Source organism: Anabas testudineus, chromosome 10 (genome assembly GCF_900324465.2).
Source record: "Anabas testudineus chromosome 10, fAnaTes1.2, whole genome shotgun sequence".
NCBI lineage: Eukaryota > Metazoa > Chordata > Actinopteri > Anabantiformes > Anabantidae > Anabas > Anabas testudineus.
This window is the reverse complement of record NC_046619.1, coordinates 23,430,392-23,456,640: the sequence shown is the minus strand read 5'-3', so window position 1 is coordinate 23,456,640 and position 26,249 is coordinate 23,430,392. Positions and strand designations below refer to the sequence as shown.

Below are 26,249 nucleotides of genomic sequence, written 5' to 3'. Positions count from 1 at the left end.
GGAACGACAACCATACGTCAAACGTTCCTATGCCTCTGTCACCAGAGCGGACGGATCCAGGGGAAATTACCCTTCACGATATGATCGAGAGCCAGGCTATAGGCCACAATTTTTTGATCGCCGACTCCGTTCAGGAGCCGGCAATAACAATAACAAAACCACACGCATAAAACAAAAACAAATGTACCAAAGACATTACGTACAGCGCCAGAAGGAGGGCGCACAAACCCACACCGACAAACGCACACACAGATCGGAGGATCCTGATTTTGTCAACAAAGTGAGGGGAATTCATACGGTCATTAAATTGGCCCATCATCTGAAGAATGTTTCGGCCTCAGAACCACCCCCCACCATTGTGAGGCTAACAGATAACCTTTTTACCATCATCAAACCAGCAGCCCCAAATCCCAAAACACAACTCCTCATCGAGGGGAACGCGAAGAATTGGGCTCATACCACCCTTCTCATTCTCCAAGACCATTACACCGACACGATGGAGGCTGAGGTGGAAAAGCTAGAGGGGCTCTCTGCCCATGATTGGCATGCTCCCTTTGAGGTGGCAAAATCCTGGGCCAGGAGAAACCTGGGTCGTCGCCTCAAGGAAGACACTTTTGACCAGGTGGAAGCTCTGCTGGTGGCCAGACTGGATCACAGGACCCCGGATGACAACACATGTGAAGCTGTTGATCAATCTGACTCACCCACGCACAGCCCACAGACAAGACCACAGGTTGTGCCTCGCTCAATTCAATGCATGGCACAGGTACACGCAACTGCACACACACATTCACAGACCTCACCCACGACATCAGTGGAAGTTCATAGGCGGCCTAAGACCACTCCAACGCCACAGGGGGTCACCACCAAATGCATGGCTACCATGACGGAGCAGAGGGGGGACTGGTCACCTGTACAACCGGAGGTGGAGGAGGAGGACACAATCCCTCCAACCCCTCTTTCTGCGGTGGAGGAAACTCCACAAACAATCCTCCCTAAGGATCAGAGACCAAGAAGGCTCCCCATCTCTCGTGAGACATCTCGACACCCCACTACAAACCCCTGTGTTATCAATGCGTCAGACCCCATTCTGGATCTTACCTCAGAAGAATTGGAATTGGTCCTCGGGGGCCCTGGAGTAGACATGTCGCCATCAGAACGACTAATTCAGTTGGACCACGATAGTACCTCAGATGGTACCGTCAAACTGAAAACGGCTGTCCAGAGCCATTTGGACTTGGGTGGGGACTCGCAACCATTCCTTGCCTCGACGCCTCTTTCACCTACTAAATCCACACGTAGACCCACTAGACACCTCAACACTGCCAGGAAAATGCAGGACTGGAGTCTCAGTGTGGGGAAGAAATGGCTTATCCTGGGAGACTCCAATGTGGCCAGGTTTCCGCCATTCAACGTCCCTGATCTTCAGGTGGACAGCTATCCTGGAGCCACATTCAGACACGCGGAGGCCATTTTAACCAAAGCCACGTGCTCCACTACGGTGGAACGTATCATCTTATCTTTTGGTCTCAATCACAGGTCACAAAATCTTCAAAAGACCACTACCAAGCAGCTCCAGGCAGCGATCAGGGCCTCCAAGTTGCGATTTCCACAGGCTGAAATCTGGATACCCCTGATCAACTTTTCCAGGTCCTTGCCGCTAAAAGAACGGACCAACCTCCTTGATTTGAACGCTTACATCCGCAGTCATTACAAATTCATACCAGAATTACCTGTTAAGCTGTTGAGACGGAGGAGGACAAGTTGCATTGGACCCGACCAACGGCCAAACTGATGCTAGGTCACTGGTGCCAGCATGCAAACTGAATATCCCCGTAAGCCTGCCTGTCCAGGAGGGGTTTAGAAATGTTTTAGTTTTGTCAAAAACTTTCAAACTAAACTTTCCCACAATACACATTATTGAACAGAGGCCTGAGTTTTATTCCCACCAAAGGTATTAATTCCGGCATAAAAGAGCAAGGCAGATGGGACATCCAGCAATATCACAGGAGGCTGAAATTAGCTGTCCATTATGAGGGTGCAGAGGATGATGCACCACCTCCTTTTACCCCCAAATCGGATTGGACTCCACCTGATGGCAGACTGCCACCTGAAGTGGCTACCCTGGTCCGGGCTGACATGAAGTACTTCAATGATAGTTTTCAGACGTGTCAGGTAAAATCGAATCTCAGCAGTGATGAGACCCGAGCCCTAAAAGAACTGAGAGAAAACAGACACATTATCATTAAGCCGGCAGATAAGGGTAGTGCAGTTGTTATTATGGATAGAGAACAGTACCTTTGGGAAGGCTATAGACAGCTCAGTGATAGGACCTATTATACAAAGCTGGACAACCCCATCTTCCCGGACACGATTCCCCTGGTCCACAAAATTGTCAATAGTTTGCACCAAAAGAAATTTATTTCAAATAAACAGAAGAAATATCTATTAAACACTTCGGAACCTAGACCTAGATTCTTTTACTTGCTCCCCAAAATTCATAAAGACCCTGCCAAATGGAGCAAACCCTTTGAAATTCCCCCGGGCAGACCCATTGTTTCGGACTGCAGTAGCGAAACATATTGCACAGCAGAATTATAGATCACTATTTGAATCCTCTTTCGACGACACACCCTAGCTACATTAAAGACACCTACCACTTTGTGGAGGTGGTGAGGGGTCTGCACATTCCACAGGAGGCCATGCTTTTCACCCTTGACGTTGACAGCCTCTATACCAATATTGACACCACAGAAGGTATGCAGGTCATCAAGGAGAAATTCCAACAACACCCGGACAAAAAGAGACCGGATAAGGAACTCTTGCAGTTATTAGAGATCAATTTGACCAGAAATGACTTTCAGTTCAATAATGAGTATTTTCTACAGGTCAAGGGCACGGCAATGGGGAAGAAGTTTGCCCCAGCCTATGCTAACATTTTTATGGCCCATTGGGAGACTTCGGCCCTGGCCTCCTGTGAGAAAAAACCTCTTTATTATTTCAGATATTTGGATGACATTTGGGGATTTGGGTTCATACAGAGGAGGACTTTCAAAAGTTTTTGTTCACTCTGAACAACCATAATTCCTCCATCAAAGTAAAATCCACCACTAGTCCCACATCAGTGGATTTTTTGGACACCACTACATATAAGGGTCAAAATTTTGAAAACACACACACATTGGACATCAAGGTTTTTTTTAAGGAGACGGACACACACGCTCTGCTCCACAAACACAGTTTCCATCCTAAGCACACATATGCGGGGCTCATTAAGTCACAATTACTGAGGTTTAATAGAATATGTAGCCATAAGGATGATTTCATCCAGGCTACAAAGGTATTGTTTGCTGCTTTAAGATCTAGAGGGTATAGCAGATCATTTCTACGGAGATCCTACAAAACATTTCTGCAGCCTCGAACTCAATTACAGTGCAACATATTGCCCTTTGTGGCCACATACTCACCTTCTTCTGTCAAATTAATACACATGGCTAGAACCAATTTCCATAAAATATTATGTCAAGCTGATATTCTTCCAGAACACAGAATTATTGCAGCTCTTAGAAAAAACAAAAATCTGCAGGATCACCTGGTTAAAGCCAAAATTCCATCCCTGAACTCTGCAGGGACAAAGGGTCAAGGGGATTTCTTCCGGCAGCTGACATGGGTGCAAAACAGAAGGAATCAAACCATCTTCAAAATTGACCAAAAGGGGAATGTACATACCAAAAATTGTGTTTACCTAATTACATGCACAAAATGCGGCATACAATATGTGGGAGAGACTGGCAATACACTTTTATTACGATTCACACAACACAGATATAATATTTTGAGACACAAACAAACACACACTCCACTCGTAAAACACTTTTCAACCCATGGCTGGCACTCTGTTCAGGCCTCAGTCCTGGAGAGCAACTCAAGATGGTCAGGAACTGAGAGACTTACAGCGGAGAGGAGGTGGATCCTTCGATTGGACACCATACAGCCAAGGGGTCTTAATGAAAAGTAGCCCAAGGGACATAGGGGAAACACAATTTTTATTTTCAACAACCTTGTCTTAAATGAAAAACAAAACAATTTTTCCTTCCCCCCCCCCCCCACCCACCCCCCCCAACCCCAACCTTCCTCCCCATGCCTAACCCTAACCCCCTCTAACCCTAACCTCTTCTAACCTAACCCCAACCTCTCCTCCCCATGCCTAACACCAACCCCCTCTAACCCTAACCTCTTCTAACCCTAACCCCAACCTCTCCTCCCCATGCCTAACCCTAACCCCCTCTAACCCTAACCCCTTCTAACCCTAACCCCAACCCCCTCTAACCCTAACCTCTTCTAACCCTAACCCCAACCTCTCCTCCCCATGCCTAACCCCAACCCCCTCTAACCCTAACCTCTTCTAACCCTAACCCCAACCTCTCCTCCCCATGCCTAACACCAACCCCCTCTAACCTTAACCTCTTCTAACCCTAACCCCCTCTAACCCTAACCTCTCCTCCCCATGCCTAACCCCAACCTCTCCTCCCCATGCCTAACCCCAACCCCCTCTAACCCTAACCTCTTCTGACCCTAAACCCAACCCCTCCTCCCCATGCCTAACCCTAACCCCAACCCCCTCTAACCTTAACCTCTTCTAACCCTAACCCCCTCTAACCCTAACCCCAACCTCTCCTCCCCATGCCTAACCCCAACCCCCTCTAACCCTAACCTCTTCTGACCCTAAACCCAACCCCTCCTCCCCATGCCTAACCCTAACCCCAACCCCCTCTAACCCTAACCTCTTCTAACCCTAACCCCTTCTAACCCTAACCCCAACCTCTCCTCCCCATGCCTAACCCCAACCCCCTCTAAACCCCAACCTCTTCTAACCCTAACCCCAACCTCTCCTCCCCATGCCTAACCCCAACCCCCTCTAACCCTAACCCCAACCTCTCCTCCCCATGCCTAACCCCAACCCTTCCCAACCCCAGCCCCAAGACAGAGACAAAGGACAAAATAAAAAAAGAAGAATAACAACAAACAGACAAAAAATGTAAAAAAAACAAAAATAATAATGACACCACAGACACGGACGCTATTTTCATTTTATTTTTTGCTTTGTTTACTTCCTTTGGCAGTGGAGGCCCTTGGGTACGGGGTCCGTTTTGGCACAGGGCGGTGATGGCCTGTGCATTGGGCCTGGGTGCTGATTTTCGGCATCCAGGCCAAAATTTCATTCCCCTAACCCTAACCCCTAACCCTAACCCTAACCCCTAACCCTAACCCCCTAACCCTAACCCTAACCCCTAACCCCCTAACCCTAACCCTAACCCCCTAACCCCCTAACCCTAACCCTAACCCTAACCCAACCCTAACCCAACCCTAACCCTAACCCTAACCCCTAACCCCTAACCCTAACCCCTAACCCTAACCCTAACCCCTAACCCTAACCCTAACTCTAACACCTAATTCTAAGAGAAATACTAAATCAAAAATAATAATATAACAATATAATAATATAATTCTACTAAAATAGCTATAGGACTTCCTGTGGCTACAAGGATCAAGTTCAAAGCTCTGTCTCTTGCCTACAGAGTGGTTAACTCCACAGCTCCATCTTATCTTAGTTCAATCATTCAGGTTCTACATCCCTTCCCGTCCACTGCGCTGAACCAGTGAACGACATCTGGTGGTACCAGCACCACACAGTCGACACCAAGGAAAACTCTTCAGCTCAGTGATCCCACGATGGTGGAATAAGCTGCCCCTCTCTGCACACTCACTCACCTCACTTGCAATCTTTAAAAAACTGCTGAAAACAGAACTCTTCCGCATCTTCCTTTGCACTCTCCAGATTCCTTTACGGAAATCTGTAAATTTAATAACTGACATCACGTGACAGTGTCCTGTTAGTGAAATTGTTAAACCACAAATACTGAAGAAATGACTGTGGTGAAACTGCCCCTCACTTTAACCTCTGAAAATTCAGAATCTGAGGTACCTGAGCAGCAGTTGTACAAACTGTCAAATAACACACAGACCACCACAGGACCATGTTCCAGATCTCTACAGCTTTCACAATAAAAGTCCTTAAAATCCAACTTCGGAAGGTTTTTAATCATTAGTTGTATTGGGAAGAAAAACTATGAGGTGAGATTCAGTGTTTGATGTGTTTAATGTTCTGCCAACATAAACAAGAGAACCACAGTAAAACACTTTCCCCAACAGAACGAGTCCTGTCCTTCCGACATTATGCTGAAACCAGCATCAGAATTTTGTCATTTTCTTTTGAGACACAAAACATTTTTTTTAAGAGATCTGTTTTAAACTGGAAGAATCACTTTGGACATTTGTTCTGAAACAAACTAAATAAAACTTTTATGTTAAGCAATGTTTTAACACCTAAAAACTAAACTAGATTAAATGTAGGTTACTCTGGACATTTTATCAGGTATGATTTCCACTTGGTCCCAGTTTGTTCACACTCTTACAAACTGGTGTCACTCCTGTTTACAGACATGAACCAACAGTTCTGATTACACCGTGATTATCTGACATGTAGACAACCAACAGACACAACTCAGAGTAGAACGATATGTGTACATTGTAAATACAAAATAATACCGTCTTCCACTGAGTCTCTCCCTCAGTGGAAGACCGTCTGTCTCCAGCGTTTGTCGGGTGTGAAGGGCCACAGACAGTCGCTGATGGCTATGGTGAAGGGTCTCGGTTCCACACTGAGGTTCAGAAGCTCCAGACGAGAACAGTTCAACTGAGAGTTGATGGGACGAGGAGCTGACCCCGCCACCTGCTCAGTCAGCTGCAGAGAGAGTAGAATTTATTTTTTGGCAAACTTTTGTGCTTAGACTGCAAATTATAGACACACTAAGTATGTTTGCAGAGACAGGAGTATTTACAGCCCCTCAAAGTCCTGCAAGGGTTCATTTGTTTTTTCTCTTCTCTGAAGATATTTGCATCAAAACATGGACAGGGCAAAACATCAGCCTTTCTTTGATGCCATGCTCATCTTAATACATTCTACAAAGAACATAAAACATTTTATCAAATGACTCACATTTAGGTGATTTTCAAAAAAATAACTGATTCTGGTTTTAGTCTTAGGTTGTACCTGTGAGGACTCCATTTCCTAGTATAGTCAGCCAAGTATAATTGGAGGCAGAACTCTGCCAAGAGAAGTTGAAGTTTACACTTATTCTAAGAGGTTTATGCATGAGTATGGGTAGGTTTGTGACAGCTGTAATGGAATCACCTCTAGGTGTTGGGGTTAGTTCATGCATGGGAAATAAAAGAGTTCGTATTGACTTTGACCAGTAAATTTGTGCTAAATTTAAAGGAATTCTCTCAAGGCAATAAGATGTCATATTCACAACTATGGAAGAGAAAGCTGGAGGAAGGAAGGGATGAATTGAGAGATGACCTGTCATGGCTGTTGCGTATGCAGAAACACAAAAAGACAAAAAATGAAAACCAGAAAAATGGGAGAAAAACATCCACTGCACAAAACAGACAAGTTAGAAAGTCCTGAAAAAGAAAGAAACCACTGGTGCACTGACCAATACACAGAACAGGTCTGTCAGGGAAAACAGCTGCTAATGCCACAAAAATTGTGAGGGCTGTGAAGAAAAAACCCGAAACAACCTCCACAGAGCAGATCGAACATATCACAAATGTTCAAACATCAAGGACTAACCCATCATTAGAAATATAGAAACCACAGACAAACGTATCATCAGCAGAAAGAATCAGAAAGCAGGTTGGAAACAGCAGAAATTATTCACAGATGTTCTTGAGGGTATGTTTCAGAGAGTTGATTTATAAGAGGTGGAAGCTTTTAGACTAAACAAGTTAGTCAGCAGAACTTACCCTAACTGAAGTTGGATTTCACCTGCTTACGAAGAAATTAAAGGGAGAATCCCCCCAATAACAAACAGTGACAGCAAGAAAAACCTGGAAAAACTAATTTTAAGAATAAACCAACAGTTCGGAGTCAGTTTGATTTAGTTATTAAAAACAAGGTGTTCCAAACCACATACTCAGTTTTATTGATCAGGTGCTCACACTTGGAACAAAGGTTTCCATGTTTTGCGTTTAACGTCTCGTGGTAAAACACAGCTTCACTGTTTGTCTTAGGTCCACCATTTGATGATTAGTGTACTGACTGAAGTACTGATTGGCACTTACAGGAATGAGGTGATTGGACGGCAGGTTGAAGGCCTGAGCGATGGAGACAGCCATCTCATATTTGGTCATCTGCTCTTTACCTGAGAAATGGAAGACTCCTCTGATAGACGGGTCCTGGACAGACAGACGAGATTTGATTTTCTTTCCCTTGTTTTTTGTGTATATGGAAATACAAATAAATCCACCCTCCCTACACACCAACTAGATAGAGACAATGTCAACCTCACAAAAGAAATCTCTAGAACTGCCTTCTTTCACCTGTACCTAGAATACTTTGGAAACATTCGGAAGCATCCTGTCTCAAAATGATGCTGAAAAACTAGTAAATGCATTTGTAACTTCTAGCCTATTGTAATTGGGGAGGCAGACACCGAGCTTCTCTCCTCTGCTCTCTTTATAAAGACAGAAGAAAATGTAAAAATAAATGATTGAGGAATAAAAATCAGTTTTTCAACAATCAAAAGAGAACACGTATTTGTGGTTTAAACAGAATTGTGCAGTGAAACAGGCAAAAGGAGGACAGACAGGTCTGGACCCAGAGCAAGAATGAGATTTGAAAGGAGACGGTTCTGAGGTACCCATCTCTCTGACAGTTACCTGTGTCTCTGTCTCACCTGTCTAGCTCTCTCTGCTAGCTTCCTGCAGACAGTGGCGACATCTCGGGCATCTGTTGGAAATCTCTGCTGGCAGTGGTCCAGGGTGCAGCTTTCCGCTGACTCCACCTTCAGCCACAGTGATGTCACTGCGCTTTCCGTCACTGACTCCACCTCCCCAAACAGCACAGGCACCCGCAGTACCACCGCACCTGAGGTACAGATGGAGAAGAAACTGAGGGACTGGTTCTCTCTCCATTCCTCTGTCTCCCACACAGAGAGACGACTCAGGAGACAGACACCTAGAGAACCAGCCAGAAAAAAAAACAAAAAAAAGAGAGAGACAGGTACCTGAACAGTGCCGGAATGTTTCCCTCTCTCCCTCAAGTTTGCTCCGGCCATAAACGTTCAGGGGGTTGGGGCTGTCATCTTCTCCATAAGGAGGATTCCTCCCATCGAACACGTAGTCGGTGCTGATGTAGATGAACAATGTCCCACATGCAGCTGTCAGCAACACATTATACATGTTATTTTGCACAGTGGTTTTTGAAATGAAGTTTTCTGATTTCCTACAGCATTTGATAAAAAACATGATATAAGTTGATAAAAAGGAACACATTTTCAACAAAGAAATGACACCATTTCATTATTTATCAGCCACTGACAAATTATTAGATTAGATTCAACTTTATTGTACACATGTACAAGTACAAGACAATGAAATGCAGTTTAGGTCTAACCAGAAGTGCAATGAGCAGCAAGTGCAGATATAGTTATGTTGCATAAGGCAAAATAAATAAAATTTACCCAACTAAAATTTGGAACGAGTATGTACAGTTTGTGCAATGTTGCGCAATGAGTATAAAGTAGTGCAAAGTTATGGACAGTAGCTATTACATTTCACAGTATAGTATGTGCTGTGTCCAGTACGTAACATTGGAGTGAAAGCGATGCAGTGTATGTATAGATTGACCAGGAAGGCAGTTGTGTCAATGGGGGGTAGAGTTCAATAAGGAGAGAACCCTGGGAATAAAGCTGTTCCTCAGTCTACTGGGTGAGGGGAGTCCTTAAGAATACTGAGAGCTTGATGCAAACAGTGTTTCTTCTGGATGTCCTCAATGGCTGGCAGTGAAGTCCCTGTGATGGGCTGGGCAGTTTTCACCACATGCTGCAGTGCCTTGCGCTCCGCAACAGAGTAGCTTCCATACCAGACTATGATAGTTTGTTAGGATGCTCTTTATTGTGCAGTGATAAAGTTCACCAGGATAGGAGAGGACAGCTGGTTCTTCTTTAATATCCTCTAGAAGAAGAGTTGTGGGTGAGCTTTCTTGACCTAGCTGGAGGTGTTTGTGGTCCAGGACAGGTCCTCTGAGATGTGGGTCCCCAGAAACCCTAACCCTGTTGGTCAGAAAGTCCATGATCCACCTGCAAAGGGAGGTGTTAATGCCCAGGTCTCCAAGTTTAGTGATCAACTTGGAGGAGATGACAGTATTGAATGCTGAGCTAAAGTCAACATACAGCATTCGAGCATAGGTCTTCCTGTTGTCCAAGTGTGTGAGCACAGAGTGCAGCACTATGGATACTGCATTCTCTGTGCTCCTATTGCAGCGATAGGCAAACCGATGTGGGTCCAATGTGGATGGGAGAGAGTCCTTCAGGTGTGCCAGGACCAGGCGCTCAAAGCACTTCATGATAATGTGCGTAACTGCTACAGGGCTGTAGTCGTTCAAGCATGTTGGATTTGAGCGTTTTGGCACTGGCGCAATGTAGGTGGTTTTAAAGCATGTTGGCACAGCTGCTTGAGTGAGAGACATGTTGAGCATATTAGTAAAAACCCCAATGAGCTGCTCCACAAATGCTCTCAGTACACATCCAGGATGTCGTCTGGTCCAGCAGCCTTGCTTGTGTTTATCTGGCTCAGTGCACTGTAGACATCTGTGGGGGTGAGTGTGATGGGTGGGTGGTTAGTTGGGTGTGTGAGCTTGGTAGGAGTTTCCTTATTGTCTTTCTTAAAGCGAGCATAAAAGTTATTAAGCTAATTCAGGAAGGAGACGTGGCTGTGGGGGTGGACTGGCTGGGTTTGTAGTAGCTGCTGGACTGGATGCCCTGCCACATGCGAGGGTCAGAGTTGGAAAAGTGCTCCTCTGGCTTTAGTTTGTAGCAGTGTTAGGCCTTTTTGATGCCCTTCTTCAGATTTGCCCTGGAAATGCTGTAGGCCTGTGCATCACCTGATCTGAAGGCAGTGTTGCATATCTTCAGCAGCAGATGCACCTCCTTGTTTATCCATGGCTTCTGATTTGGGTATATGGTGATCTGCTTCTGGGTCAATACATTGTCGATGGTGGTGTTGTAGCTGTCAATGTCTGTGTGAGAGCCACAGGTGGCCTGAGAAGCAAACAAGTGCATAGGAAGATGCGGAAGAGTTCTGTTTTCAGCAGTTTTTTAAAGATTGCAAGTGAGGTGGCTGAGCGTGCAGAGATAGGCAGCTCATTCCACCATCGTGGGATCACTGAGCTGAACAGTTTTCCTTGGTGTCGACTGTGTGGTGCTTGTACCACCAGACGACGTTCCCTGGTTGACCGCAGTGGACGGGAGGGGATGTAGACCTGAACGATTGAATTGAGATAAGATGGAGCTGTGGAGTTAACCACTCTGTAGGCAAGAGACAGAGCTTTGAACTTGATCCTTGCAGCCACCGGAAGCCAGTGCAAAGATCTGAAGAGTGGTGTGACATGAGACCTTTTTGGTTGATTAAAAATGAGCCGTGCTGCCGCAACACGGCTAATGAGGGCTGAATACTTGGGAAAGAGGAACAAAGAAAGGTGGTCTGATTGTCCCAGGTGAGGAAGGGGGTCACATCGTAGGCTCCAGCCATGTTTGTGTATACATGGTCCAAAGTTTTGGTGTGGCAGTAAACATTCTGGTGAAATTTAGGGAGTCCGTCTTTACGTTTGAGTGATTCAAACCCCCCACAACAATAAATGCTGCCTCCGGGTGAGTAGTCTGTTGTGTACTGGCTGCATGAAGTTCATTCATAGCAAGCCTGGCATCAGCGTCCCCAGGAATGTAAGTGGCAGTTATAATGGTGGAGGTGAACCCCTGCAGCAGGTAAAAGGGTCTACACTTAACCATGAGAAACTCTAGGTTAGCCGAGTAGTGTCTCCCAACAATTGTTCTTCACTTGTAAGTCACTTTGGATAAACCGCCTGTGAAATGAGTAAATGTAAATGTAACAATAACAGAGTTCATCCACCAAGCTTTGTTAACATTAATGCACAATCCTCACTCCATGGTCTTGCTGGAATCATCAGCCATCCTGTCTGCCCGGAATGTATGGCGTCCAACTAGCTCAATAACATTCTCCGGTATGCAGCTGTTTAGTCATGTTTAACTGAAAGTCATGACACTGAAGTTCAAATGTCTCTTACTGTGGTTGATGTGAAGTCGAATCTCATCCATTTAGTTCACCAATGACTGTACAGTGGCGAGGAAAATGTTGGGTAAAAAAAGCTGGTATGGTGTTTGAATTAGCTTAGCTCTCAGCCCTCCTCGCTTCCCCCGCCTTTGTTTATGGTCTTCACGCTGCCTGCGGACACTTCATTCCGGCTGGGTACAGTACACTGCCTCGGGTGTCCATGCTATCTCAGGGATGAGTTTAAGATTGCTGATAAAACTGTCAGGGATGCACACACCAATATCCAAAAGCTCCAGTCGGGTGTTCAATGTTATGGCACAACTGTTCTGCATGAAAAGACCCAACATAAACGAGAAATGCACCACACTCTCAACTTGTCTGGATAATGTCTGCACTCTGTTTTCCAGTGCTGCCTGTACATCTACTTTTACTTCATGGCTCACTGACCAGATCTGTGAACACTGTGCACAGAAGTGCTAAGAGGAAGTGGCGCAAGTCCAAGACTCCATCTACTCTAGTAGAATATCAGAACCTGCTGGCGTCATTTTGTCACAGCGTCATGAAGGCAAAAACGGAGTACTACCAGGATAAACTCAGCAACACCACTGACACGGGGAAGCTCATCTCCACTTTCAAATTACTCCTCTACCCCCTTCCACCACCACCCTCCACCTCCCTCACTACTGAAGACTTTCAGCCATCAGCTCCCAGTTCTCTCCTTCTCAACAGAGACATACTACCACATTCACCAAACAGCATATCTCTCGCCTCGTTTACTACTCTGAGGATGATGCATCCACCCTCCTACTCTCAAACCATCCTACCACCTGTTCTCTTGATTCTTTCCCCTCCACTCTCCGTCAAACAGCTGCACCCACACTAATCCCAGCTATCACACAAATCATTAATCATCATTAATGAGGTTTGGCTGAACTGTTTGACCAGTGACTGCTGAGTTCTTGATTGGATGACCTGCTGCTCCTCCTATGGTAGGCGTATCATATCACTTCCTCTTGTCAACCCTGACTATTCAGTTGCTCTGTGTTTGTTCTGCTAACTTTACCCAACTTAAAAGCTAAATTCATAGTTTTAGTGAACAGCACAACTGGCATAAGCATTGTAACATACACATAGTAACATAGTGTTACTTAAGGACCGTTCATAATACTCTAAAAACTCTTTAGATTTTCTTGTGTTGTGAGGTCTGCACTGGCAGTTCCCTGAGCAGCCGAGAAGTCAGGCGGGCTGGGTGACAGTTTGTAGGAAGCATAACCCCAGACACTCGCCCAAGGTTCTCAGCGACATACCCGCTGAGAAACCCACTCTGGTAATTGGCAGCTCTATAGTGAGAAACATGAAGTTAGAGACTCCAGCGGCCATAGTCCAGTGTATTCCCAGGGCCAAAGCGGGTGGCGGTGAATCCTATTTGAAACTGTCTAAAGATACACGTAAATATAGTAAATTTATAATTCACACAGGAGTTAATCACACCCGATTACGCCAAATACGCTAGAACCACATATTACTCCTCATTAATAGAGGCAAATAAGAACAACCCCAGGTTTCTTTTCAGCACTGGAGCCATGCTGACAACGGATCATAGCTCTGTTGAGCCTAGTATCCCCTTAACTCTTGAAGCACTGATTTTATGAATTTCTTTACAAATAAAATCATAACTATAAGAGAAAAAATAGATCAGATCCTCCCTGCATATGGCATCGATGGTCTCATTTGTACAACAGATCTAGATTAATTTGTAAGACCACGCTCATAGTTAGACTGCTTCCTCCCCATAGATCATTCTGAATTAATTTCAGTAATTAATTCCTCTAAACCATCAACATGTTTCTTAGACCCCATCCCGACTAGACTCCTCAAAGATATCTTACCTTTGACCAGCACGATCAATCTATCCTTAAAAATAGGCTACGTACCACAGGCTTTTAAGGTTGCTGTAGTCAAGCCCCTACTCAAAAAGCCTACTCTGGACCCCAGGTGTTTTAGTTTTCAATTATAGACCAATATTTTAGAGTACATCATAGTACTGAAACAGCACTGATAAAGGTCACTAATGATATTCTATTGCATCAGACAATTGTCTACTCTCTATACTCATCTTGTTAAATCTTAGTGCTGCATTCGACACTATAGATCAGAGATAGAACATTTTATTACACAGACTGGAACATGTCATTGGGATCTAAGGAACAGCACTAGAGTGGTTTAAATCGTATCTATCAGATAGATTTCAGTTTGTACATGTTAATCAGAATCAGAATCAGAAACATTTTATTGCTAGGTGCGATAAAGGGCATTTTACAGCACTAGGAATTTGTCCTGATGTTAGGTGCAGACATAAGAAGAGCGAGGAAAAAAAAAAAAAAAAAAAAAGAAATTGGGGGAACTGTTCAGCTCCAGCAGCAGTGAAGAAACTGTTCTTGTCCTGATGGACCGGAGTCTCTTGGCAAAGGGGAGAGGTTGCTGCTGGAGCTGAACAGTTCCCCCACACATATATACACATACTTCATTCTCAAGCTGCAGGTTTACTTGTGGTTCCTAGAGTTTCCAAATGTAGAATGGAAGGCAGAGCCTTTAACCTACCAAGCCCCTCTCCTGTGGAACCAGCTCCCAGTTCAGGTTCTGGAGGCAGACCCCCTCTCTACATTTAAGACTAGACTTAAAACTTTCCTTTTTTTATAAAGCTTATAGTTACAGATGGATCAGGTGACTCTGAATCATCTCTAAGTTCTGCTGCTATAGGTTAGTTTGCTGGGAGACCTCTACTGATACACTGAGCTCCTTTCCTCTCTCCTATATCCATTCAAATTCTACCATTTCATGTCATTAACTTTGTGTCTTCTCTATTCTGTAGCTGTGTTTCCTCCTCTCTGTCTACCTCTCTCTGTACTTTTCTGCAGGTATCCTCCTCCTTGGAGCTGTATATCTCTAGAATCCAGTTGACCTGCCCAATGTTTTTGCTGCTTGTTGTTGTTTTTGTTGCCTGTTGTTCTTTTCTCTCTCCTGTTTCCACTCACCCCAACTGGTCGAGACAGATGTCCAACCACCATGAGCCTGGTTCTGCTGGAGGTTTCTTCCTCTAAAGCAGTGCTTCTCAATTATTTTCTGTTACGCTCCACTGTTGCCTAAAGCTTGTTCAAATGGGATCGTGGGGTTTTCTATATTAACCTTAAACTGTAAAGTGCCTTGAGATGTTGTGATTTGGTGCTATACAAATAAAATTTAATGGAATTGAAATCACGTTTTAGCTCATATTTAAGCAGAAACTAAGTAAAAACTAAGCAGCTCATGAACTTTCAAGCACTGCTGTCCAGATCACACCTATCGATCAGGTCTAAACACATGAGAACAACACTGACCTGCCTCCTTGGCGAGCGTGCTGGTGGCATGCACATTGAGGTTAACAGCTGCTTCTGTGTGACGCTCCACAACATCTGGGCGTCGCTCAGCTGCACAATGGATGATCACATCAGGCTGAAACAGAGACACATTCAAACAGGTTTCATAATTTTATTATGGATGACTAACATTTGTCTTTAGTCAAGGCTTAGTCAGTGGGTTCTCCTAGTCTCCAGACCACAGTCTCAGATCTCAGCCTGACGTACTGCGAATCACATCCAATTCCAACAGACTGTCTCCAGGTACTAATACAACAGTAACATCTGCTGGAATTTCACACTCGGATCTCCTCCATTGCTAAAGAGAATTGATTAATAACTGTTATTAAGTACCTTATTTTTCAGCCCAGTGACCAATAACACATCCACCTTAAAAACTGTGTTGTTTGTAGTGCTGCACAATTAATTATAGTTGCAATAACAATGTCAGCCTGTACAAGACAATAGCATATGGCTAACAGTCATGCCCTTTTCTCCAATTGTGTGCAGTTTGCTTGTTATCTACACTCCTAATGGACTGTGACAATGCTTTTTACTTCCTGTCTTGGCTGTCTTGTGTGGGCGGTTTGTCCAATTTGATAGGTTGTTGAATGGCACAAATTTGGCCTATTTGGTGTTTTGGGAAGAGGTCACACATGACGTAAGGTTGTAAAGAGCATTGGTCTGGTTTTTTGGCCCGTTTGGTCTCAAATTAGTTGGTAAACTTGGTGAATTTTTCGGATAGGTTCAGCAATAAGTTGCACTTGTTGAATGATCAATTGTTTAATGTGGCGGTGAAGGTGAGTAGAGCTACATGCTCAGTCCTACTGGTTTATAGTGAATAGGTATCCCTCGCTTTTGTTGATTCAAAAGGCACATGAGAAGTTTTTATAGCAGAAAGAATTTTAAGATGAAATATATAAACAAAGAATAGAGCAAGACAAACTGAAGATACAGCAATACAAATTGAATTCATTTAATTAAAGAAGGTAAACTGGCTCCACAATTTGATACTGTCAGTAATTTGAAATTGCTGCCAAAATTTGATGACAAAGACCCTCTCTTTCTTTTCTATGTTTGAGCACAGTCTAGAATCGATTGGGCTTGATCAGGATGTCACATCAATGCCGCAGCGTGTCTTTACAGGTAAAACACAAACATATGTATTTGTGTCACCCGAGGAATGTAAAGACTACAAAAAGGTAAAAGCAGTAGTTCTAAAAGCAATTGAATTGGTCACTGACTTGTATGGCCAACATTTTCAAAACTGGAAATCTGATAAGCAATCACATGGGGAATTGATTGGGAGTTGATTATGCATTTTAATTGTTGGTGTTCTGCATTGGGTGTTGATACATTTGGAAAATTGTGCGACCTTGTTGTTCTGGAACAAATTAAAACAAAGTGTGCCCAACTATATTGCCACATACATTAATGAACATAAGGTGAATATCCCAAGTGAAGCTGCTGTCCTTGCTGATGAGTATGTATTACCACATGAATGCATATAGACGTCATTCCGAAACCTACAATGCTGTCTTCTTTAGATATGGATTCATTCTCTAAGCAGGAGAGGAGTTATTTTGTCCAATCAGTACATACTGTCACAGCAAAGAGCACTGGAGACGGGTGTCCATCTTTAAGGGCATAAAAGGGACTGAATGGGGTCAGATGTTAATTCCACTGTGTTGAGTGTGCCAGTTGCTTCCACCAAAAGAAAATTCACGTCTCCTTTTCAGATGGAACCTAAGACGATGTGTGCAGCTGAGATTGCAGTGGACTATGCACATATTGCATGATTCTGATGCATTCAATACTTTTGTGTGACAGTCAACCTTGACTTCCCTCCCACAATCAGACACAGGAGGGTTGCATTCCTGTCTGGAAAATGGGTTTAAAGAAAATGTTTGTGCCTGTGTTTTTGTTATGTCACATCTTTTTTACAGATGCAGGAGAGGAGAGAACTGGGCACGTGTTGATATAAATTTATTAACTTTTTGGTTGTTGTATTTTTGTTATTTTTTTAATTCCACTATTTTTGGAAGTTTACCAAGCCTGTCTTGTATCTCATTAGCCACTGTGGCCAGGCTACATTGTACACAGAAACTAAATAAAACCGATATTCACAATATTTAATTAAAATCCAGCTACAAGAAGAACATGACAATTGTGCGTGAACTTCAAGCCCCCAGGTGGCGCTGCATTAGAGAAACCGTCAGGGACTGTAATGAAGGTACTGCATACAGAACCTGAAACTGTCTCTGGTCCAGTACTCAGACTGTTTTTCAGTGTGATGCAGCATCAAACTGCTGATTATTTTCAAATACAGTAAAGGTTTATCTTTGTACTTTTGTCAGATTAATAAAGGTTTTTAGTTTTTAGTGTTTTCTGGAAATTACATTTGTACAATAATAAAGACAGATCTGGATCCATTAGTACAAGACTCAGGACAGGTTGTACTACACTGTGTAGTACAGTTTACAGTAATACCTGGTACTCGTGCAATAGTCCCCGGACAGAGTCCTCGTCTGTGAGATCACAGCGGAGAAGGCGGGGCCTAGCTCTCCGATATCCAGTCCCAACAACTGACCAGCCGCTGGTTTGAAACTCTCTGCAGACTGCACGACCCAGGAGCCCCGTCGCCCCTGTTACCATGACCCTTGGACCCCCCGGGAACACCTCCTCCTGAAATACAAATTAGTACCACAGTCAGTACTATAGCAGTGCTGTAGTCAATAAAGTATAAGTACTACAGCCACTACTACAGTATAGCTCAGGGTGAACACAGCAGATCATTTACTGCGACAGAGAGGATCATGTGTGTCATGTACAGCATGTGTTGCATGTACTGCGTGTACTGAATGTAGCATGTGCCAAGGTAAAACAATTAAATTCAAATCTATTTTTATTTATATAGCACCAAACAACAACCAAAGTCATTCCAAGGCACTTTGCACTGTTTAAGGTTGAAGACCTTACAAAATATTACTGTATACAATAGCCTTGGTAGAAAGGTAGAAGCTGAAGGTAGTTTTTTCAGAACATTATCAGGAAGAAAAGGTGTCAGACATACATCTGTATTTCAATACTTTACTTCAGTACTACTGGCTGCAGTACTAACAAGTCTTCTCTGAAGTAAAGTTGATTCTTAAACCAGAACCAAAAACAACTAAATCTAAACTAATCTGATTAATTCTTCATGTGGATGTTTCAGATCTAATGACATCTTGTCTGTAATCCATTACTTTTAATACTGAGTAATAGTACAGAGTAAATTATTCCCCCGTAACTTTCCCAGCACTGAAAACTGAGTGGATCACCATAAAACCTCAACAACAAGACCTGTTTTTGGTCTCTGCAGGACTGAGAGTGTCGCCCCTTCACAACTAGTACCACAGGTTAGACAGGTGGGAGATGCTGGAGTGAAGGTGTGCTGAAGTCCACCTGTACTGTAAACTAAATTGATCATCTGCAGGATCCAGATCCTGATGTAGGACCATATTTGCTGGGGAGTTGGAAGAGGTGGGGTGGGGGGTAAATCATAATATTTAAGAACTTTCCATGACTTTCCAGGACCACCCCTCCCGTCTGTTTACCTGAACCAGCTGCACGCGCCCCGGGCTGAACATGATTCTTAGTTCTGCGACTGTACAGTTCATGTCTCCTCTGATCGGATATCGACGACTCGGGTATTGGTTCACTTGTTGATCCGCATCGATCGCTGCAGCCGTTTTCCTGGTGCGCACTTTCTTCTACCCTCTTCCGCTTTCGGTCCGATCAGCTGTTTGCCGTAAAGCAGCTGTCGCGGTAATGCTAACAGTAAGCACGCGAAATAAAAGACTAAAACGTAAACCGAAATAAACCGGTGTGTACGGACAAAAACGAGTCTGGGACCTGGTTTAATGCGGATTTGTCGAAACCCGCTGTTTGGATTTAAACTGGACCATGTTTTAATAAAACCGGTTTACTTTGTACACTTACTGATACTCGGAATGGACAAGGATTTAACATCTTAATTTAAGCCGCACACAGGTTTTAATAGAACTCCTATAAACCCAGATTATATCTGGTCATATGTCTGGTCTTGGATCTGGTTTAACACAGGCACAGGTTTTACACAAAAACCTTACTGAAAGTAAAAGCTATTGATTTACCTGCGGGACTCTGAACCCCAATCCAGGCATCTGATCCGGGAGCAGTTTACAGTACGGATTAGAGCAGAAAAACGAGAAACTAATGAAGTTTCCAGAGACACTCGAGCTTTAGCGGTGCCCTGGTTGTCACGTGATCTGCTTTCGCTGTGGTCATGTGACCAACTCTTCTTCTACCTGAGTTTTCACCTGCGGTGTTTTGCTGCCATCCGCTGGTCACGTCACTGCTTTATACTGCTGAACAAACAGCTTTTGTCAGACTCAGAGAGCGGTGACCCAGTCTCAGGTCATTTCACTTTCTGCCCGTTATTAATTTATACTTATATACATAATTTAATCTGCATCTTTCCCTTTTGCCACTGCTTTTTCCTTGTTTACTTGTAACTTCAGTCCTTTCCGTTAATGGCTCCTTCATTTCCATCCACCCCTATTAGACTCCATCTAATCCACCTTTTCCACTTTCAGTGCTAACAGAGCTGCAGCAGAATGTGAAACAACCAAACAGTAGACTGACAAATTAATTCATGTCTGTTGGACCTGGTTCTGTGGAATTCATAAACCTGCTACTTTCTCCTTTGATATTGCTCCAAGAAGTAAATAAATGTGACCGTTTTAACTGTTTAATTTGAGTTAATTTGGTATTTTATCTGTTGATGTGTTTTTTCTTCTCAAATTCAAAAAACACCTTTAGATTTGTCATTGTTTCCAATTTTCTCTATTGTGCTTGTTGCAGTAGCTTTTAATTATGATTCCAGCCTACTTTCCAAGGGTTAGGGTTCGGATCTGGGTCTACTTCCCAGTTTGTTTCCAGTGCAGAAATCCCCAAACCATGTTACTGTAAGTCAGAGTCTTCCAGTTTCTATCCTAGTCACGTAACCCAGAATCCGAAAACTTAATGACAGACGTTTTACTTATGATGACAAACGGTCACAGACACCAGCTCTGCACTGACCCGTTTTGAGAAATGTTGCTGAGCCATCTTCCAATTCTGACAGTTTTTAGTTTCTACTTTTTAGTTTTCTACTGGGTTTTTGATTCATGAGTTTGACGGTTTGGGGCTTTAGGGGGTTCAACATCATCAATCTCTGCTGCTGATGTTCCCTCTGTTTGTTGTTTGTGTTTTCATCTGTTTCTACTGAACTGTGTTCCTCTCATAAAGTCCACAGTCCAGCTGTGACACCTCCACCAGCACCCCACACTCACATAATACTCTTCTTCTAGTTGCAGACAGAAACCCAAGGCCAGCAGCATGAGCAAGGACCAACCTGTCGTCAGGATCCTTAGACGTCCTGTGGATCCAGACCAGAATTGTTTGAGTAGTGGGACAGCTGAATATAGGACTTGGTAGAGAAAAGACCAGACCAGCACAGACCCATGGACTCACTGCAGGTCAGGGGGTTCACACACACACGCACGCACACACATAGTCTCTTCTGTCAATCGCCTCTTAAAATAGAAACCTGCCCCCCACCCAACACCTGTTTATCTCTGTGTCTCTCAACCAGCCTCTCTCCCTGGACCTGCAATCTGTCAGCAACAGACCCTCCCTAACCGTCTCTCTCTCTCTCTGTTTATCTGAACCTCACTCTACCATTCTCTCTCTCTGCAGCTCAGTGTCAGTCGCCTCCACTTTGAGCCTGTGTTGTTTAAACTGAATCAAACTGCAACACACAGACTGCTCTGGGACCAGAACCAGAATGATTCTGGCTTAACTCAAAACTATGAAATATTACTTTGTACCAGGATTTCTTGACGAAGTGTGAATCTGAATCTGTGATAGTTGGATCTAACCCTTACCCAGAAAAGCTGGTTCCAGGATCTGATCAGAAGCAGTAAAAAACGTCAGGTAGGGCAACTTTAAAACCACCTCAATTATTACAATTATTGATTGTACAGGTACTATCTGCTGATACTCTACTAAAGTTGTCTGGACACTGGACAAAGTCATTGTTAAAGGTCTAGTTAAACTCTCCAACACATCCTGAGCCTTCCTCAGTGGGTTTTTGTTTGCTAAAGAAAGGTTCTGTTTCATTTTCAAACCATCCAACCAAGTGTGGTCACAGTCCCCGGGAGATTAGGCGCATTAGGCTTAATATCCGTTGATGGTTTACCTGCACAGGCTCATGACAAAGTTTCTTATCAATTAGACTATTAGATGGTTAAGCAGTTGCAGTTCCTCTTTGCCATATTTTTCATAAAATTCATAAATGATAAAAAATACTTTAAAAATGAAACAAAACTAAATAAAAAAAACAGGGAAATCTATGTTAATGAACATGAAAATGAGCATGAACATCAGCAGATGTTTAAAATCTTTTTCTTTGTTTCCTCAGAGGCTCCAACTGAAACAACAAACCATGAGCATCAAAGTGGGGGGAGGACGAGAGGGAGAGTGCAAGAGGGTCTTCCTCAGTGCTCACCGCTGCCCCGAGGTCGAACTGCTGCCTCATCACGACTCTGAGACACAAAGCTCTCCACCATCCTCAATAGTTTTTGCTGACAAGAAGCCTGAGTTCACCTGTACAAGTGGGTCTGAGGAGAACTACCTGGACGTGTCCTCCTCCCGTTGTTTTGAGAGTAGGGAGAAGGAGGAGGAAGAGGAGGAGGGGAGCATCAATGAGTGGTCAGATGAGGATCTCTCCCTTCACTTCTCTCCCTCTGTCATCCTCCCATCAGACGATGAAGACTCAGGTCCAGAGAGCAGCTTTGAGTGTGTTGATGTTATTGTGGAAACACAGGTGAATTTTTAATAGTGTTAACTAGCAGTTAACTGTCTCACTAAATAGTCAACTAACTAACTGGTGATTAGTGTCAAGTCACTCACCAAGTACCTAATAATTTGACTAACTGACCTGATCCATTTCAATCTATTTTAGAATCATTAAACTGTTTCTACTCTAACAAACAGATTTTTCTAAATACTGTTTATCATTTCACTGTTGTAGCATTGGTAGTAAATGCTCTTCTAATATCTAATAAAAAATAGTTGCTCCTGTTTTCACCTGTGTTACCTGTTGTCTAGTTGAATGGTCAGGAAGGGGAGGGGCTAAAGATGGTCCCAAAACGACAAATTCACCTGAAGAAGAAAAAAGATATGAGTAATAGCATCAATCTGGAGATGACTGGCAAACTACAGGTATGAATTCTACCTATTCATCTGTTTACCTCTTTATGTAAAAAAATGATGTACCTGTCTCTCTACCTGTTCACCCAACTAGGTGATAGTGAAGGATCAAGATGTTGAAGAAGGAGGGGATAATTGTGCTGTATCAGCCTGTCACTGCCCCCATCTGTTGCTACGACAACATAGTACTCCTGTCTCTTTGACAGCCAACAGTGATGTCATCAGTGGGGTCTACAGGGGCCTGATTGCAGGAGCCCACCAAGGTAACACCAAACTGTACCTGTCAGAGAGTCACACCCCGTACCTGCACCAATGTGAACTCAGAATCACTCTGGGCAGTGCCCAAATGATTTTTCACTTTCAAACACTCTAATGTAATCCAATGGAACATCGATTGGAGCTGCTCTGTAGAGTCCAACCCAGTAGGTTGAGACAGAACATGTTAAAGTTCAGTTAAGACAGGATCAGATTTTGGTTGGATTTATTTACCTGTTACCAATAATTGATGTTTTTGGCTTGCGACATCTGTCGAAACATGTCCTCTGTCTGAAGGTCTGGTCTGATCCTGTTTGTGGTTTCAGGGTTCCAGGCTAGACCATCTGAAGGACAGCGGTGTCTACAGAAATCTTTCTCTCTGGATGAAACCAAAACAAAAATGGCGTCATGCATCATTAAGAGCGTTCTGTTGAAGAAGATGCAGGTGGAGCAGAAAACTTCACACCTGAAGAAGAATCTTCAGGTGTTACACGTAACTCCCCCACCTGTAGAGCAGCAGATGGGAAGAGAGTGGGGGGGCCCAGGCAGTGTGAATGCTCCAGTTCCTGTGGTGAGAGATATGAGGAGTTTGGTTAAAAATACCTCATTGCCCACAACAACAACAACAACAACAACAACAACAACAACTGAGAGTCACAAACTAAAAAGCTTCACTGTGACTGGTCAATACAGCGGTCCCCCTCCCACCTACCACAACGCTCACACCACAGAATCTCTCAGCCAACCACATGACAACAAACAGAGTGACACACCTGGTAGTCCAATCACAAGGCAGAGAAGAGACAGTGAGCCCATCACACACAAAGAGAAAGTTGATGATGTTCTCTCGTTAGACCTGCCCACGACTACATCTGTAAGTCAATCAGAAAGAGCTTCATGTGTGAGTAACCTGCTTCCTCTATCTAACCCCCCCACCTCCAGACTGACCCAGACCCAGACTCTGCTCTCTGCCCAGGAACAAAGCTTCTCTCACTCTGCACCTGGTACCTCCCAGGTCCATCCCTGTTTCTATGCCCCCCCCACCTTGCACCCTCACTTCAGGAATGTCAGCTTTGTCCACAGCCCTCAGACTTGCATTCAGACCCAGGTGCAATCCAACCAACTTAGTCCCATACACCACCCTCACACAAGGTCTGAGAACCAGATCAGGTCTACTGGAAAATCCTCAGACCACACCAAGACCTGCTACCCCCTTCGAATCAGGGCCACAGAAGCACAGGACAGACATGGTGGCACAGTGAAAGCTGCAACACAACATCAGCCGTTACTTAGCAGTATTCAGAGTTTGTTACCTGCACAGTTATGTGGTAGCTTCCCTACTGGTTCATATGGAGCCCCCTGTCATGTGACAACAGACCCTAAAAGTAGGCGGTGCTTCTATGTGAATCTGCCCCCACAGTTTCAGAGTAAAATGTTGTTAGATCCAGAGACTGGTAAGTTCATCCAGGTGTTTCTACCTGCAGTCAGCTCTTCCCTGTCCAGATCTAACTCCGTTCCCACTGTCATGAGCCCCTCAGCCACAGTAGTAAACATACGCTGTGCAAACCCCATCCCTGCTGTGTTGCAGATGGGGGGGGCTCATCCCCCAGTCATGCCAGTAGTGCAGTTGCAGCCAACAGTGGCAATGTCCTCCCTGTTTGCTCCCCAGCACCTTCCCCTTACCCTGCACATGCCATCAGCACCAAGATGACATCACAGTTAGCACAATGACATGTATGATCAACATATGATGACACACTAGTATCTGTGGAAAGAACACATAATTACTGCATGCATAACAACTACAGTGTCAAATGGTAAAAAACAAAACAAAAACAAAAAAATGACATCCTCTGTGATTAATTAATCAAAAAAGTATTTAGAAATATTTAAGTTCAACATCTCATTTATTTTAGAATGTTTTTATTAAATTGTTTTTATTATTAGATTATTTACAGATATCCATCTGTAAAATAATCAAAACAGTCAAAATGTGACATGTTTAGGAAATAAATTCAAAACTGCTTCAGCAAGAACAATAATAGAAGTGATACAAGTTTCGACTGGATGTACGCTTGACGAGGCTGGATTCTGTACTTGCACAGACCTACGGCTTCGATGCTAAAGACACTGCAGTGATCTGTTAGGCAGAAAGTAATCTAATGCTCTTATTTACAGTTCTGGGTATTTTTAAAATGTATGTTCCTTTCATGGGCCAAATAGTGTCTTCTCATCTGCCTCCATCATGCTAAAGAGGGTTTACTGTGGCAGAATGATTCAATGATGCACCAGGTCAAAGGTACCAAAGAATACAGAGTTACACTTTTTTCATGTTTCAACAATGTGTTATTCTGACAGCTCTGGTAATTATGTGATTAACTAAGGAACATGTTTAGTTCTGCAATGAATATGAATAAAAATTGACATAACTAAAACTTATATCACTAGATTCACAGTTTTAATTACAACGGACTTATTGCATGTACAGTATAAAAATACAATATAAAAGTATTGTATATTTAATACAGTATTATTATATACACATTGTATAAATAGGGTTAGGGTTAGGGTTAGATCAGAAAATTGTGTTAAACACAAATGTATAAATATTCTGAATATTCCTAAAAACATGCAATTATTTAAAACAATACAGAGAACTCACCTTTCATGTTTCTGTTGAACATAAATCCTCTGGTTCGATACAGGAAACACTTGAAGAAAATCTTCAAATCTGGTTGTCTTATCAAATACAATGTTGTTTTTTAGGCACAGTAGCATAAGATGTAAAAATAAAGACACATTGTTCCCACAGACACTCATAATATGTTGTTATCACAGTAGGTCTGAGTTGCTGTCTGGTTCAATGTGTTAACACATAAAGATGGAGTCAGCAGATGTCTACTGATATTAAACCTAGAACATGTATGATCACCAACATAGAGTTATAAGAAGCACATCTTGACATTTGTAACACTCATACAGTTACAGTGGCACATATTGATCTGCATTTTCTAAAACTTTACATGACACATCATGATTTTAAAGCAAAAGCAAATTTATTTTTGTTTAATTTTCATTAGTTCTGTTTTATATATCATATAATTTGATTGTGGCCATAATGCGGCAAAA

The 26,249-nt window shown here is 43.4% G+C and overlaps 2 protein-coding genes across 4 annotated transcripts; one reads left to right on the top strand and one right to left on the bottom strand.

Annotated features, from left to right (window-relative positions):
- Positions 1–6,141: 6,141 nt before the first annotated feature.
- mat2b (methionine adenosyltransferase II, beta) lies at positions 6,142–19,887 on the bottom strand. Of its 2 annotated transcripts, none has more exons than XM_026357667.1 (7): positions 19,745–19,887; positions 18,081–18,275; positions 15,573–15,687; positions 9,132–9,284; positions 8,802–8,992; positions 8,188–8,301; positions 6,142–6,805 (listed from the first exon to the last, which is right to left on the bottom strand). In XM_026357667.1, the coding sequence occupies exons 1-7, from the start codon at positions 19,772–19,774 to the stop codon at positions 6,632–6,634; spliced, it is 972 nt and encodes a 323-aa protein (XP_026213452.1). In that variant the 5' UTR covers positions 19,775–19,887; the 3' UTR covers positions 6,142–6,631. The 2 variants fall into 2 exon arrangements, with proteins under 2 accessions (XP_026213452.1, XP_026213451.1); XM_026357666.1 differs by lacking the exon at positions 19,745–19,887 and adding an exon at positions 19,187–19,367.
- A 1,080-nt stretch (positions 19,888–20,967) lies between these two features.
- prob1 (proline-rich basic protein 1) lies at positions 20,968–25,008 on the top strand. 2 transcript variants are annotated; one of them, XM_026357115.1, is made up of 6 exons: positions 20,968–21,130; positions 21,351–21,587; positions 22,075–22,479; positions 22,764–22,877; positions 22,960–23,128; positions 23,447–25,008. In XM_026357115.1, exons 3-6 carry the CDS (start codon positions 22,099–22,101, stop codon positions 24,829–24,831), a joined length of 2,049 nt encoding a protein of 682 aa, XP_026212900.1. In that variant the 5' UTR covers positions 20,968–21,130; positions 21,351–21,587; positions 22,075–22,098; the 3' UTR covers positions 24,832–25,008. The 2 variants fall into 2 exon arrangements, with proteins under 2 accessions (XP_026212900.1, XP_026212901.1); XM_026357116.1 differs by lacking the exon at positions 20,968–21,130 and having other exon boundaries at positions 21,299–21,587.
- The last annotated feature ends 1,241 nt before the right edge of the window (positions 25,009–26,249 follow it).